The 15,832-nt window shown below is 47.8% G+C and overlaps 2 protein-coding genes across 2 annotated transcripts in view; one reads left to right on the top strand and one right to left on the bottom strand.

Annotated features, from left to right (window-relative positions):
- Positions 1 to 5,312, top strand: part of LOC141438817 (hexokinase-4-like) — a 35,982-nt gene extending 30,670 nt beyond the window's left edge. Inside the window, exons 7-11 of the mRNA XM_074102807.1 lie at positions 649 to 866; positions 1,482 to 1,619; positions 2,984 to 3,126; positions 3,989 to 4,119; positions 5,128 to 5,312. Coding sequence (XP_073958908.1) covers positions 649 to 866; positions 1,482 to 1,619; positions 2,984 to 3,126; positions 3,989 to 4,119; positions 5,128 to 5,217 — 720 coding nt within the window. The 3' untranslated portion in view covers positions 5,218 to 5,312. The remainder of the gene's footprint in view (positions 1 to 648; positions 867 to 1,481; positions 1,620 to 2,983; positions 3,127 to 3,988; positions 4,120 to 5,127) is intronic.
- Positions 5,313 to 7,608: 2,296 nt separating this feature from the next.
- The window catches only part of LOC141438799 (epidermal growth factor receptor kinase substrate 8-like), a 30,382-nt gene continuing 22,158 nt past the window's right edge, over positions 7,609 to 15,832 (bottom strand). Inside the window, 6 exon segments of the mRNA XM_074102771.1 lie at positions 7,609 to 7,803; positions 9,015 to 9,203; positions 11,465 to 11,583; positions 11,665 to 11,757; positions 13,042 to 13,090; positions 13,716 to 13,847. Coding sequence (XP_073958872.1) covers positions 7,732 to 7,803; positions 9,015 to 9,203; positions 11,465 to 11,583; positions 11,665 to 11,757; positions 13,042 to 13,090; positions 13,716 to 13,847 — 654 coding nt within the window. The 3' untranslated portion in view covers positions 7,609 to 7,731.

Genomic DNA, 15,832 nt, shown 5'->3' with positions numbered 1-15,832 from the left:
TCTTCTTCAAGAAGCTACGCGGACACAGCGGGCACGTGAGGATACAATTCTCATACATAATTATATACTATTGCCGATGATGGTCGGGCTTTTAACTCGTCGCGTTTGGTATCAAGACCAAACCGACGCCGAGTCTCAAAACTCTCAACTTTATGGCCTCACAAGAGACCGTCACTCGCCACGCCACGATGTGTTGCCAGTTATTCCCACTGAGATGGCGCCACGTCATATTTTTTCACGTGGTGTTTCAGCACATCCTAGATGTTTATCTACTCTGTAGGAAACTGGGTCTACCTCCATCTACCGAGTCATCCCAGGAAATCGCACTCGTATATTGTTCTGAACTTAGTTTTTGGGCATACGATTTTGAATTCGGGTTAAGTACGATCATAAAACTGTTTAATAACGGTGTTATTGCTCTACCATATTTATTCTGATATGGTGAGGAGTCGGCACCTCGGTCCTCACCACAGTTTCTAGTCACCGTTCACTATTTCTATGGCATTTTACCTACCTACTGTTTCCTGATTATGAAATCCGTGTTGAGAGTACCAACCAACCGAACACAGTCGTTAACTACGAGAACCCGCTACTCGTCGCGGGCACAAGGCACAAGTGTAACGCTAACGGTTGCGTGGCGTGTCGCAGATCGGCGTGATCCTGGGCACGGGCTCCAACGGCTGCTACATGGAGCGGGCGAGTGCGGTGTCGCGCTGGGAGGCGGCGCCGGCGCGGCGCGGGCGCAGCCCCGACGTGTGCGTGGACGTGGAGTGGGGCGCCTTCGGAGACAACGGCTGCCTCGACTTCATTCGCACCGACCTGGACCGCGAGGTGGACGCGCGCTCGCTGCTCGTCGGCTCCTTCACGTAAGCACTCAACGACATTCAATAATCGACAATTCTAATCATTTATTTGTCAAACATAGGTAGTTAGGTAAAAAAGGTGGATATTTATAAATGATGGCGAATCATTCAGCGGCGGTTTTTCAAAGCCTCCAGCGTTTTCTTACCATGATGCGCGGTTTCCTAAAAAAATACAACTTGTAATGTTCATCTGGGGGATAAGTATTTTTTACGTTTTGGTTCTGTCTGTGGTCCTCCATGAGTAAGCGATCAGCTCGACCCGAAAACCTCGTATCAGTAAGCCATGATTTTACTCATGAAGAACGTCTTTCGGGCAAAAATTAACAGCAAACCGTACTGACTACGTATATTTCCAGTAGTTTGAAACTGCGACAGTAAGCACGAATTACGGGAAAAGAGGGGTGCGAGCAAAGCAACTGAGAATAGAAATAGACATAGACATAACTTTATTTCGACATCAAACTTAAAGTAATACACAATTTACAGAAAAGAAAAACATTTGATGATGTCGAAAAGGAACTTGACTCAGACTTGACTTCAGAGTAGCCGATTTATTATGAGAAGGTAGCGATGCAGATCGAAACTAGGATGGTGTGATGAGGTGTTGTGTTGTTGCAGGTTCGAGAAGTACATCGGCGGCAAGTACCTGGGCGACCTGCTGCGCGCGGCGCTGGCGCGGCTGGCGGGGGCGGGGCTGCTGCCGCGGGCGCCGCCGCCCGGCTCACTCACCTCCGCGCATCTCAGCCTCTTCGAAGAGTAAGCGTTGCTCTACACAATGCCAGTCAAATCTTGCCACTAGTATTACATTACGGGCTCGAGGGGCTAATAACTTATAAGTGATTGATCGAACGCCGCAATGACTTGCTATTATGGCTCAATTGGACTGGCATCGTGTATCTAAACCAACACTTCGAGGTCTTTTATATTGTTTTTGGTTTACCTGTATACTCATTAATATACGACTGTATGTGTTCTTAAAATAATAAAATAAAATAAATAAACACTAATTAGCACTGCTCGACCGCTCGGTTCTTGCCGACCACTTGAAAGTAAAAGATGGAGTGATCGTAACGAATAGCGCCGGACCGACGGCTTTTGGAACCGAGACAAGACTGCTTATACTTGATGCGACGCCCTTTTCGTAGCTTTGTCATCACAGTCCGATTTGATCGGAAGGTCCGGCCCGATCTACAATGTGTCTTTACTCGCTTGGCGAACCGCTTCCGATTCGCCGTTATTTAGTTCCCAAAATCCAGATACTGATTATTAAATCCATGATTTGATTTTGTTACACAGGTATCTTCAGTTTACCGTGTTATTGGAGTCAGGATTTTATAATTTGTTCAAGTGTAATGCAATAGTGTAATTTTGCAGGTGGTAGACCTTGTGCAAGGTCCGCCCGGATTGCTACCACCATCTTGCTCGCTAATCCTGCCGTGAAGCAGCAGTGCTTGCACTGTTGTGTTTCGGCGTGGAGAGTAAGACAGCCGGTGAAATTACTGGCACTTGAGGTATCCCATCTTAGGCCTGTAGGTTGGCAACGCATCTGCAATACCCCTGGTATTGCAGATGTTCATGGGCAGTGGTGATCTCTTACCATCAGGAGACCCACTTGCTCGTTTGTCATCCAGTCGAATAAAAAAAATTTATACATTACGTCACAATAGTATTGTATGCAACTGTATCGTAATAGGGGTCCTTAAAACACGATAATAGCTTAGGGTAACATGAGTGTTTTAAGGCGTAATTACTAATTACGTACAGTTGCCTACAATATTTTATCTATATCCATATATTAAATCCTCTATCATGCGTTCAAGAACCATTGAGAATGACCTGCATTAACTCTTACTAGGTAGGTATGTCTGCCCCACGAGCTGCGCCCGCGACGACCTGCTGCTGCACGTGGTCGCGGCGCCAATCGTAATGACCATTACGATACAGCCGTGTTTATAATAGAATCCAATGTCGTAATGCTGGTTATTACCTATGGTTTTTGAACGCATAATTGAGGATTTACTATATGGGTGTAGATAAAAGAATATTAAGCCCAGTAATACCGTACCGGTGCCGGTTTGTAAGCCGGTGGTAATGAGTAACGAGGTGGTTGTGTATTCCAGGGAGAACGAGAATGGCGAAACGACGCGCACGCTGGACGCGCTGCGGGCGGCGTGCGGGGGGCGGTGGGGGGAGCAGGACGCGCTCGTGGCGCAGCACGCGGCGCGCCTCGCCTCCAACCGCGCCGCGCAGCTCGTCTCCGTCTGTGAGTAGCTCCAGCCCCCCCCTCCCTCCCCACAATACCTGCGCTGCGCGGAACGAGTACACCTGATACTCGCGTGTGATGGCCGCTATATTTGGTTCACTAATGTCTAACCAAAACATTTTTTTTACGAATGATAGGTTTTACTCATGTTTCATTTGGCGAAATCCAGGCCAAATGCATTTTATTATTTTGAAACAATCCATATTTCAGGATAATTTAAAAACTAATCTATCCTAAGTAGCCTAACCTATAGTGTTCTACACAATGGTCTTAAAATAATCCTAAATAGTCCATAGTTTCTGAATAAAATGTGTTTGCCAAAATCTAACATTTGTGGAATCTTCACTTATTATTCATAGTAAGGACAAACATCGAGGCTATCGGGTGTAGGCAGAGGTCCTGGCGTCACAATACCCTACTCTGTGATGGCGCCAGCGCTTCGTAACAGTAGACGCAGATATTGTAGCATGGTGCTTTCGTTTACCTTTACTTGCCCGAATTTCACTTGCCATACCAACGTTTGCCATAAAATATATAGAACCGTGCTGCTTTTCGGATTTTTTAAAATGTCATCATATAGAATGCAGTAGGTTAGGTTAGGTTAGTTTAATATCAACTCTGAAGAAATAACTATTTCAGAAATAAATTGCTTTACGGCAAATGAAAATTCTAGAAAACGATACATTCGGGAATATGAAATTCGGGCAAACGATAGAGAACCCGGTGCTTTATCTCGTGCTAGTGCTGTTGTCATCATCATCGCTGTATCTGCGGACGAGTTCATAATAGGAATATTTCGGAGCGAGGCGTTTCAAGTATCTAGAGGCAGTCGGTAAACCGTGTCGTGTGTGTTTGGTCGCAGGCGTGTCGGTGCTGATCGAGCGCATGGCGCGGCCGCACGTGGCGGTGGCCGTGGACGGGTCCGTGTTCAAGCGGCACCCGCGCATCGGCCGCCTCATGGACACCTACATCGCGCTGCTGCAGCCGCTGCCGGTAACTATACCACTACCAATGACGATATACTTAGTAGTTTTCGCAACTGTTACGTAATAAGAGTCCTTAAAACACTAGTGTGGTTTTATGAAACGAGGCGTAGAGTTTCATAAAAGGATCACACGAGTGTTTTAAGGCCTATAATTACGTACCGTTGCATACATTACTTTATCTACATTTACATATTAAATTACTTAATCCTCTATCATGCATTCAAAAACCATTGATTGAGAATGACCTGAATTGCAACCAGAACTATGTCTACCCCGCGAGCTTTTGCGCCTGGTGAAGCAGAAACCCCGCCACCGCTCCGGTGCGGTAATGTTCATTAGGATATCGATTTCGGTATCGTAATGACTATTACGTTACTGCCGTGTTCATAATAGAATCCAATGTCGTAATGTTGGTCATTATCATTATCCATGGTTTTTGAACGCATAATGGAGGATTTTCTGCATGCGTATAGATAAAACTGTTTACTTAAATCCAATTTAGACCTGAAAGTAAAATCGTGTAAATTGAATTACATTGCGCGCTTGCAAAGCAAATGAATTTGAAGTGGTAAATCAAACGCCGCAGTGTAAAATACAACTTGCATGATTTTCCTGCAAATCTTAACTGAGCTTTACATTGCGAGCCCATAAAGTGAACGACTTTAAAGCGATGGTTTTTCATTATAATCTAACTTGAGCTTTAGAGTTAGAAAGAACTATAAAGATATTTTCAGAATCTTCATTTTTCCTTATTGGTTTTGATCATAGATTCCCTAACCCGTAAATATTTAACAACGCAAACAATTTTTATTGTTGTTGGCTACGGAAAGTAGACCGTGATTACCTTTAATGAGTTCTCGATAATTTGTTTATTTAATTAAAGGTATTCAATGTCCAGAATACCTAAAATACAACGCCTCAGTTACACTGGCGCCCAACATGGGGCCCTTGTTACTGGCTAGATCCTTAATGTATTATGTAGTGCACAGAGTGACAGTGTCGGTATGTCTTGCAGTTCTCCCTGATGGGCGCCGAGGACGGCAGCGGCAAGGGCTCCGCGCTCACGGCCGCTATCGCCGCGCGCATCGCCGCGCAGGACAACTAGGCTCGCCGGCCGGGCGGCGCGCCCTTCTGGCATCGCCACAACGGCCCGCAACAACAAATCAATCGACGCCAATGACGCTCTGCAGCGCATTGGGCAAGGCTGAGCTGTTGGTGCACAAATACTCTTAAGGAATAGCCTAAGCCAACCGAGTGCTTGTTCTATTGTCTGGCTGATACACGGCTCATGTGGGAGTACTGCCATACGAGTATAACGTCTGGGAAACGTTTAGCAATTTCAAAAAATAAAATAAAATAATTATCGATAAGTTTTGGTTGCTAATGCATAACTACATATATTTGATATAACGTAATTACAGGAAATGACTCCTGTGGGTCGCTGAAATTTTGTAGTCTGTGTAATTTATGAAGTACCTACAGTACAATAAGTCTTTACAATAAAATTTTGACGTTTGTTAAGCAGGTACGGATAAACTCTATAAATATTGATAAATGTTGTGTAGTCCCGTTTGTGAGACAGGGTCGAAGCATTTCTTATATTTTATTGTGAATTACGAACCAACAGATGACAAGAATAAAGTACTCCAGTTCCGATTAGATGTTTTAAGTTAGGTGATGATTGTGATATAGCGTGTATCTATGTGTGAGGACGCTCGCGGGTCGAGTGAGGGTGTGTGCGTGAGGTAGACGAATTGTGACATTTTATTACTAGAATATATATATATTGAAGAGTGTGTGTGGGTGTGAGAGAGAGATCGCGTCTTTTACATTTTGTCCAATTATTATAGCTACGCGATGCGTTGTGCCATACTCATTAGGATTATAGTTCGGACATTCGAGACGCCGCGGTGATGGGGCGCAGGCGCAGCCTACTCGCTGGTTCATTCAGGATTTTCAGGGATAGGGTTACTGCGACTGTTGTTATATAAGTAATTTATACCTATACCTTTGAAATACGCGCGAGAGCTAAGAGCCCATTCAAACGGACTGCATTTCTAACTAAATATAACTGCCGACTGCATGGGCAGTCGCAGTTGGCAGGTAGGTTGCAGTTGAAGTGCAGTCTGTAACGGACCTGAAGCCTTCCTTGAATATAAAACGTTGTTGTATTTAGTTCGTAACTAGCCACGTAAGCCTCAGTTAAGTAGCAAGTTATAAAATATAGGTAAATAATATATTTTCTATTTCAATTATATCTTCTAACAATGTTTTTCAAATCAAATTGGTGCAGCTTTATTTTAGCGCGTTGCGCTGTTGTTCTTTTTTAAACAAAAATATACAATTTTATTTTTCGTTGTCATTTTATTTCGTGCGCTGTAGGACTTGGTCAATACGAGGTGCGCAGTGGCAGCGGCAGCAGCGGCTGCAGGAGTCAAGGGCAGGAGATTACAAATGCCCCTCCCTCCTTTTGATAAAAAAGCGCTTATGCGTGAGAAAATTTGTTCGGAGCAAGCGATGACCAAAGGAGTTTGCAGAGTTTGAGGTACTTCCGCGACCCCTGATGTGCAGTGCAGTATTGCATAAGTCTGACTCCTATAGTACCTTGTGCTTGGCTCAGAACCTGGCGATAACACTATCGGCTCCCTATTACTCCAAACTCCCCAACCCAAGCAACTAGAACCGATTTGTTGATAAATAAGTTAAACAATTGTTTATATACTGCGCAAGGCTGTGTCCACCACAGTTGTGCGAGGCTGGACGGCTAAGCGGTGCGCGTGGAAAAATATCTTTATAATATAACACACAACACACACAAAAATCACGCGGTATTCCCAAAGAAGAGCACACAAAACATTACCGCTTCGGAGCCACTTTTAGCAATTTTAGTTTTTAAGTTTGACAAAAGTCGCCTAGGGTATACCTTAACCTATATCCTCATTCACCTCTTACGACATCCACGGAAGAAATGGAGAGGTGTAAGTAATTCTAACCCGACACCACACGGGAACACGGGGGTGCTTTATAATATAACATCATTTTTTAAGCCTAGCTTAGCGTAGATTGTTTTTGGTACGTCTCTTCCGTGAATGTTCTGGTAGGCACGTATAGCATTATTGCAGACATAGGTACTTAATACTGTAGTACCTGGGCGACCGAACTTTGCTCGGACTGAATCTCAGTAATCAGCGTTTTCCCAGAGATAAGACCAATGGATTTTTCATCCCCGAAAACCCCTACATACCAAATTTCATCAACATCGTTGGAGCCGTTTCCGAGATGACCGAAATATAGATTGTAAGCAAAAACACATCGCCTCAACACAGGTAGTTTATTTACTATCAATTGTCTGTAATATTTATGTTTCTCTTATTAGAGTTTCATATTTCAAAATCATACAGAAACCAAAACACAGGAAAGTAGGTACAAGGATAGGGAGAAACTTGTAATCATAAACAGAGCGCAATGTCCATATTTCATAAATAAAAAACGGTAATAATTATAAAATAACATAATGTATTGCCTTAGATATCACAAAATATTTACTAAATAAAAAATAGGTAAAACTTCATAAATAATCGGCTGCCTCCGGCCCTTCCAGTCCCCTCCAGACCCCTCCTCAGGAGACCTCCACTTTCTCGCGCACCTTCCGCAGGATACTCTGCAGCTCCGACGCCGACGTGGTCTTGTACTGCGCACACAAGCTCACGTTAACACACACAGAATGACAGGGACAAACTACTTTGCCGTAGGTTGCTACGAGGTGCTACCTTACCCACATGGTGGTATTTGGCGTGTGAGTAAGGTAAGGCGGCGAGGGGGGAGAAAGAGAGAGCGAGAGAGAAATTATGAGCTGGATTATTCGCCGTAGTTCCTTTGGCTGTTCCTTGGAAGGAACTATTGCGGTTTTTTTCGCACTAGTTCCTTCACAACTTTCACAAGAGATGAAGGAAGAAATGCGTTTATTTTTTCGCCTTTGTTCCTTTCGCAGTAGCACTTTGGATTATTCGCAGTAGTTCCTTTGGCAATACAGAAAAGTAGAATTATTAGTATGAAAAGAAAGGAACTTAAGGAACTACTGCGAGTAATCCGGCACTTTCAGTTCTTGCAAAGGAACAAGGGCGAAAAACGAAACGCAGTTCTTCTTTCATCTCTGATGAAGGAACTAGTGCGAAAAAAAACGCAATAGTTCCTTCGAAGGAACAGCCCAAGTTACTTATACCGCGAATAATCCGATGTGCTTACAAACTGAGGAGGACTGTTGACTGTATAAGAAAAACTGTAGGAAACTATGGTCAATTTTTTTTGCCACAACCTAATTTAAAACATAGTGTAATCGATTCTACTCTCGATTCTGAGTAAACTACTTCCTGGTCTTCAGTTATTTAATAAATACCTTGTACTTATACATCATCATCATCATCCCATCCTATATACGTCCCACTGCTGGGCACAGGCCTCCTCTCAGAACAAGAGGGCTTGGGCCATAGTTCCCACGCGGGCCCAGTGCGGATTGGGAACTTCACACACACCATTGAATTGCTTCGCAGATTTGTGCAGGTTTCCTCACGATGTTTTCCTTCACCGCAAAGCTCGTGGTAAATTTCAAATGTAATTCCGCACATGAATTTCGAAAAACTCAGAGGTGCGAGCCGGGGTTTGAACCCACGACCTCTGCTTGAGAGGCGATAGGTCAAACCACTAGGCCACCACGGCTTCCCTGTACTTATACAAGAATATTATATTTCTAAAATAATCTATGGTGGGGTTTATCTGAATCGATCGCGCGTGAGGTCGATATCGCAGCATTCCAAATCAATCGACTCTATCCAGATACTCGTAGAGCATGTGCCACGTCCCGGCATCCCGGATAGCGGACGGCGTGTCCTCTCAGGCTCTCACCCCGGACACGTTCCGCTGCACGAGCAGCTGGCTGTAGAGGCGCTTGCCCTCGTCGGGCCCGAGCAGCGCGTCCAGGTCGGCGCGCGCGCACGCGAACAGCTGGTGGCCCGGCAGCGCCAGCCGCTGCTGCGCCAGCGCGCTGAAGCCCTTCGCCTCCAACCACTCCGCCACTTCGTCAGGGCTCGACTTCTGCAATGCCCACGAACAGAAACCTTAAAGGTCCAAAAAGACCACGAAATTGTGCATGGAGCGTCTGCGTATAACCGTGGGTATTTTCAGTGGAACATTTTAATAATCCATTTCACTATGATTTCCTGACAAAAGTATGAGATGTCAACATGATATTAGCACAAAGGTTCCACCCTGGATCATGCATGATTCAATTTGTTCGACTGCATGCACTTAGTATTTCATTTATGGCTACAGTGTTGTTAAAGCGCCATCTAGCTGAGGTTTCAAACATTATATCGATCTGTTCCTTACCCAACTATAAGATAATAGAATTTAGTTCTAAACAACGACTTATAGATGGCGTTGTAATAAATAATTTTAGTACCAAGAAGAATAGAGGGCGCTGCTTGTTCTTATATAAGTGAATGCGCACAGCAGTTCGTCCTTCTTCTTCTTATTTGCATTCCCTGTAAATCTAAATATGAATAGTTTTAAGTTTTCGAGAATTTTATTTCTTTGATTTCACGCCCTCATCCTGTATCGGCTCGAACAAGTGTGATGAATGTACAGTAATTAGTGTCGTACCTATAATCTATCTGAATTTTCTTTCGGCCCGAAATGTTCTTAGACTTGACTTTTCTGCTGATAGGTAATGAACTAATGGATAAGTCGTAGATTGAAAGATTCTCATCTAAAATATGTTAAGTAAGTAATTCATCAGCAGTGCGAGTTCCCATTTTGATCAAAAACTAATGTATTGAACATTGACTTTAAACTTCTTTATCAAAGGTTATCTGGTACCAATCTTTGAAATCGAACACCATTGCAGAATGAAGCGGAGACAAATGCCCGACATCAACGTAGAAGTCTCTGCAACTTTGTACCTCGACATACCGCGTGTCGACGCTCGCAGAGCATCGACTATATGTGACATGTCCCACAACCCGTGAACGTCGCAAGCGACCACCGGGCGACATCGCGCGCGGTACACGTAAATTTCGTGTCAGGCGACAAGTTCGCGGAACAAGTGTCCCCTAGTGAAAACGCGGCTTGAGTATATTCTCAAAAAAAGACTTACAGCCTTATTCATAAAAAATCCTTAATTGAGGTTTGATCGGTCTGTTACTTAGCACACTGATTAAGCTTGTTAGACGGTTGTCAAGAAGTATGATTCATAAACGCTTGCTAGCAGTCTGCTAGTTGTTGAGCTGCTGATAGACGGATTAGACGCGTTATGTTGGCCACCTTGACGATAAAAAGACAAAAAATGGCCTAATCGATAATTAAAAAAAGTCGACAGCAGTGACAGCAATTTCCAGCGCATTGCGAGAAGCATGTTGTGTCATGCCTTGTGCAAAACCATAATTAATCCTGCCGGGGCATATTCTGCCGGGCAGACACGAATGTGTGGTCTTGGCACGAAAGGCTCGGGTCGGCTTGGCGGTATGTTTATCCCGCCTTTCTCATACAAGCTTTATCCGCCTGGGACCAGGTACAATTGGTGTCAAGGCAAGATATTTATTTATATTATTTATTTTTTATTGTTGCTAATTTAGAGGATTTTTAAATACAAATTCCTGAAAATAATTTTTCCTGTTTTTTTTTTTTAATCTGCGTAGCCCTGCCAAAGATTCAAATCTAAATTAATCAATTGGCTACAACATAAATTTTGTTACAGTGTGAAAGAATATTTGGCAGATAACGGGTGATGTTTATTTTAGGTAATTTTATTTGATTTAATGTGTTTACGGCATGGGTATTTCATTTGTCAACGACTATTAGTGGACATTAGACCAGTATAAACGAATAATATATTTTAACGATAATTATTATAATTGTAAAATCTTATGTGTTAATATTTGCACGCCTGCATGCAGGTTGGATACAATGGACAAGAAGACTGTAACACCATCTATACTGTATTCTAGCAAATAAACGATTCTGATTCTGATTCTGATTCTGCCTTCACTATAAATATCTTCGGTACCTATGGTTTTTGCTCTAGTCAAAGTCAGCTGTTCAAACTTGTGGCGGCCATTTTGTGACTTAGCAGAGAGATAAAGGAGGGTCTACGGTCCTCTAACTTTAGCAGAGCCTTGATCGACTGATTAGCGCTAACAGACGTTTATGAATCATGTTTTTTAGCATCGGGCCTTCAAGGAGCCTTCAAGGAGGCTCTAACTTTTTATGAATAAGGCTGTATAACAATACCACTCCTTGCAGTCGGGTAAAAAGGAAGCACGGTACCCGGGTGGTCGTGGTGGAGGGGGGGGGGATACCTGGTGAATGAAGCAGTCGGGCGTCTTCTTGAACTCCAGCAGCTTGCGGCGCTGCGTCAGCTGCGGCAGCACCACGCGCAGCTCGTCCACCAGGCTGGCCTCGCCCGCCGACGCGCGCGCTGCACGCACACACACACACACGTTAGCTCCTGACACGAGAGGACGCACACAGTCAACGTACTGCGTCGGGGACCACTCACACTTCATGGTGTCCGTCTTGGCGGGCGCGACCGGCGGCGGCGCGGGCGGCGGCGGCGGCGGCGGCGGGGGGGGCGGCGGCGGCGGCGGCTTCTCTGCAACCACAACTCGCCTGTACTCGACCCGCTGGCGACCAACGTACACCGCAACCCGCGTAGCGATACACCACACCGAGCGAAGCCACCGATTCACTTATGGAACACTCACACTGTTTTGGCCGCTCCTTGCGCCAGGAACTCAGACTCGACAAGAAGAGAGACAGATAGTACACCGACACGCGCCCGCCCGCCCGAGTGCCGAGAGCCGGTGCCGACGAGAGCTCTCGGCGCGCGGGCGGCGGCGCGCGCGCCCGGGGACCACAGGGACGGGAGCGAAGCACAGATAGACACACACACAGGTTTCGATAAAAAATTTAATGTATAAAAATGTAAATACAAACAAGGGATACACTAGCCGGACCGACCTCCGGACAATATATTAGTTAACATTTATAGCCGCACTATTTGTATAAATTTCTTCATTTTCTCTCGTTTATAATAAATATAATATCAGCTTATAGAATCTGACTCGATTTACAAAGAAAAAAAACGATAGAATTTAAATATACGTACGCACTAATTTGTAGAATATTTAACCGCTACACTCACAGTGCACGCGCCATCGTGAGGGCTGCATGACGAACGCAAACACCGCGCCCCGCGGCGGGCGGGGCTCTCGCCGAGTTTGTTTCGTTCTACAAATCTCACGATTACAAAACATGTTATTGCAAATGTTTAAGACATACATCAATTAGCACACAACGCACACACCGACGGACAGAAGCGAACGCACACACGCGCGGGCGCGCACGACGCGCTCCGATACTCGCTACTGGGACGGTAGAGTACAGTATTATGAGTTATGATATGACTAAGGCGTGCCCGAGCGAGCACCCGTGCGGACGGCACTTTGGTTCAGGAGTGAGGCTGGCGCGGAAACTGGCGGCCCGCGGCACGGCGGCGTCCGGCCGGCGCCGGCACTCGCGCGGCGTGCCAGAATGCGGCGCCGGCCGGCCGCGGGCGTGCCCAGCGATCACTTAAACATGTTCGCGATTGGATATTGAATATATTTTTCCAACCATAATCTCAGCCAGCCAGAGAACTGGCACATTCTAGGGACGATCTAATTGAGCAGGAGAAATTCTTTAATTAACGTGAAGGGGGGAGACGGCGGGAGCCGAGTCCGCTGTGGCGGGTCTCGAGCTCGAGCGTCGCGTGTCGCGCTAGAAGTATCGGAACTCGCCCTTCTTGCCGAGGCGCTCCCGGCGCACCCAGTCGGCGGCGCCCGCGGCCCCCTCGCGGCCCTCGCGCGCCCCTCCCTCGGCCCCTCCCGCGCCCTACCCGCCGGGCTCGTGGGGCTGCTGCCGCCCGACCCGCGCCCGCCGCCCTCCTGCAACATGACAAATGACACACACTCAGAATAACATAATATATTCGCCTACTAACGGGGATTCGCAATTTATAATGATGTGCGAGTCAAATGAAAAGCCCCAGAAGCCATACTTGACATGGCCTCTCGAGCAGAGGGTCGTGCGTTCCAACTCAGGCTCGCACCTACAAGTTTTTCAAAATCTATATGCCACATTCACATTAAATTAAATTAATACCACTTGCTTTACTGAGAAGGAAATTAAAGTGGAGCGCACTGTAAGCAGTTGCTGAGAATTTCGATGGTAAAGATGTGTAATGTTTCCAATAAGCAATGGGACCTTTAGGAACACCAAGTTAAACTCTCTTATCGTAAGAAACGGCCTGTGCTCGGTGAAGGAAATAATCAATAGTATGTCTCAAAATAATCCAATATATTTCAGCAGTGTGCGGTATCAAAAACATGATAAAATTTTCAATCAAAAATTCCGATAACAACCCTATCAGTACAATTATAAGGTAAGACGCTTTGTAAAGGCCAGAGATGACCAGTTACCAAGGCTGCGGCAGCAGTGTAATGAGATGGTCTGGTGCACGCAGCGCAAGACTTGGATCTGTGGTTTGTGACAGCGTCAAACATGGCGTACCTGGTAGTGCGTGTAGATAGGGTTGGGGTAGAGCGTCGGGTCGGGCGTGGCGGCCACGATGGTGTGCGGCACGTGCGCCGTCACTCCGCGCCGGTTGCGCGCGCGCCACCACTTGCGCGAGTCGTCCAGCACCTGCAACAGCCGTCGTGCCTATACTATGCATCCCTCGTATGTACATCGCGGGGCCTCCGCACGCTGTACAAGAATCGGACACGAACCGTCGTCGACTACACGACTGTAAACGAATAGATCGACTGGTCTATGAATGGTGAACGTCAATTTTGTATTGAAACTGCGTCGCCAGAAAGCGACCACTCGAAGCGATCTGTTTCTACTAATCCGAGTAGGGATCGAGAAATCTACGACGGCGGGGTAGGTCCAAATTTGTTTCATCACGGTTTCTTTTAATTTTTTTTTACACACAAGTGTTTTTCCTTAGCAAAGGAAGGTGTAAAATTTTGCCGCAGCCAGAGTGGAAGCAGAAATAAAAGGCTCAGAAGGAGAACAACGTATATGCGATTAAAAAAAATGGCGAAGAGGGACTGCATTCCTACGTTTGATTTTGGGGGATGCAGTTGGCCTCCTGCGTCTGGTTCTGAGTCGGTCCAGGAGGCAGGAGGCAGGAGGCAGGAGGCAGGGGTCAGGGGTCTCACCTCGAGGTACTCTCCGCGCACGACGCTGAGCTCCTTGTCGTTGTTGGCGGTGCGCGGGTAGGCAGGAGGCAGGAGGCAGGGGTCAGGGGTCTCACCTCGAGGTACTCTCCGCGCACGACGCTGAGCTCCTTGTCGTTGTTGGCGGTGCGCGGGTAGGCAGGAGGCAGGAGGCAGGGGTCAGGGGTCTCACCTCGAGGTACTCTCCGCGCACGACGCTGAGCTCCTTGTCGTTGTTGGCGGTGCGCGGGTAGGCAGGAGGCAGGAGGCAGGGGTCAGGGGTCTCACCTCGAGGTACTCTCCGCGCACGACGCTGAGCTCCTTGTCGTTGTTGGCGGTGCGCGGGTAGGCAGGAGGCAGGAGGCAGGGGTCAGGGGTCTCACCTCGAGGTACTCTCCGCGCACGACGCTGAGCTCCTTGTCGTTGTTGGCGGTGCGCGGGTAGGCAGGAGGCAGGAGGCAGGGGTCAGGGGTCTCACCTCGAGGTACTCCCCGCGCACGACGCTGAGCTCCTTGTCGTTGTTGGCGGTGCGCGGGTAGGCAGGAGGCAGGAGGCAGGGGTCAGGGGTCTCACCTCGAGGTACTCCCCGCGCACGACGCTGAGCTCCTTGTCGTTGTTGGCGGTGCGCGGGTAGGCAGGAGGCAGGAGGCAGGGGTCAGGGGTCTCACCTCGAGGTACTCCCCGCGCACGACGCTGAGCTCCTTGTCGTTGTTGGCGGTGCGCGGGTAGGCAGGAGGCAGGAGGCAGGGGTCAGGGGTCTCACCTCGAGGTACTCCCCGCGCACGACGCTGAGCTCCTTGTCGTTGTTGGCGGTGCGCGGGTAGGCAGGAGGCAGGAGGCAGGGGTCAGGGGTCTCACCTCGAGGTACTCCCCGCGCACGACGCTGAGCTCCTTGTCGTTGTTGGCGGTGCGCGGGTAGGCAGGAGGCAGGAGGCAGGGGTCAGGGGTCTCACCTCGAGGTACTCCCCGCGCACGACGCTGAGCTCCTTGTCGTTGTTGGCGGTGCGCGGGTAGGCAGGAGGCAGGAGGCAGGGGTCAGGGGTCTCACCTCGAGGTACTCCCCGCGCACGACGCTGAGCTCCTTGTCGTTGTTGGCGGTGCGCGGGTAGGCAGGAGGCAGGAGGCAGGGGTCAGGGGTCTCACCTCGAGGTACTCCCGCGCACGACGCTGAGCTCCTTGTCGTTGTTGGCGGTGCGCGGGTAGGCAGGAGGCAGGAGGCAGGGGTCAGGGGTCTCACCTCGAGGTACTCCCCGCGCACGACGCTGAGCTCCTTGTCGTTGTTGGCGGTGCGCGGGTAGGCAGGAGGCAGGAGGCAGGGTCAGGGGTCTCACCTCGAGGTACTCTCCGCGCACGACGCTGAGCTCCTTGTCGTTGTTGGCGGTGCGCGGGTAGGCAGGAGGCAGGAGGCAGGGGTCAGGGGTCTCACCTCGAGGTACTCTCCGCGCACGACGCTGAGCTCCTTGTCGT

This window comes from Choristoneura fumiferana, chromosome 19 (genome assembly GCF_025370935.1).
Source record: "Choristoneura fumiferana chromosome 19, NRCan_CFum_1, whole genome shotgun sequence".
In the NCBI taxonomy this organism is placed as follows: Eukaryota; Metazoa; Arthropoda; class Insecta; order Lepidoptera; family Tortricidae; genus Choristoneura; species Choristoneura fumiferana.
This window is presented reverse-complemented; position numbering and strand designations above follow the sequence as displayed.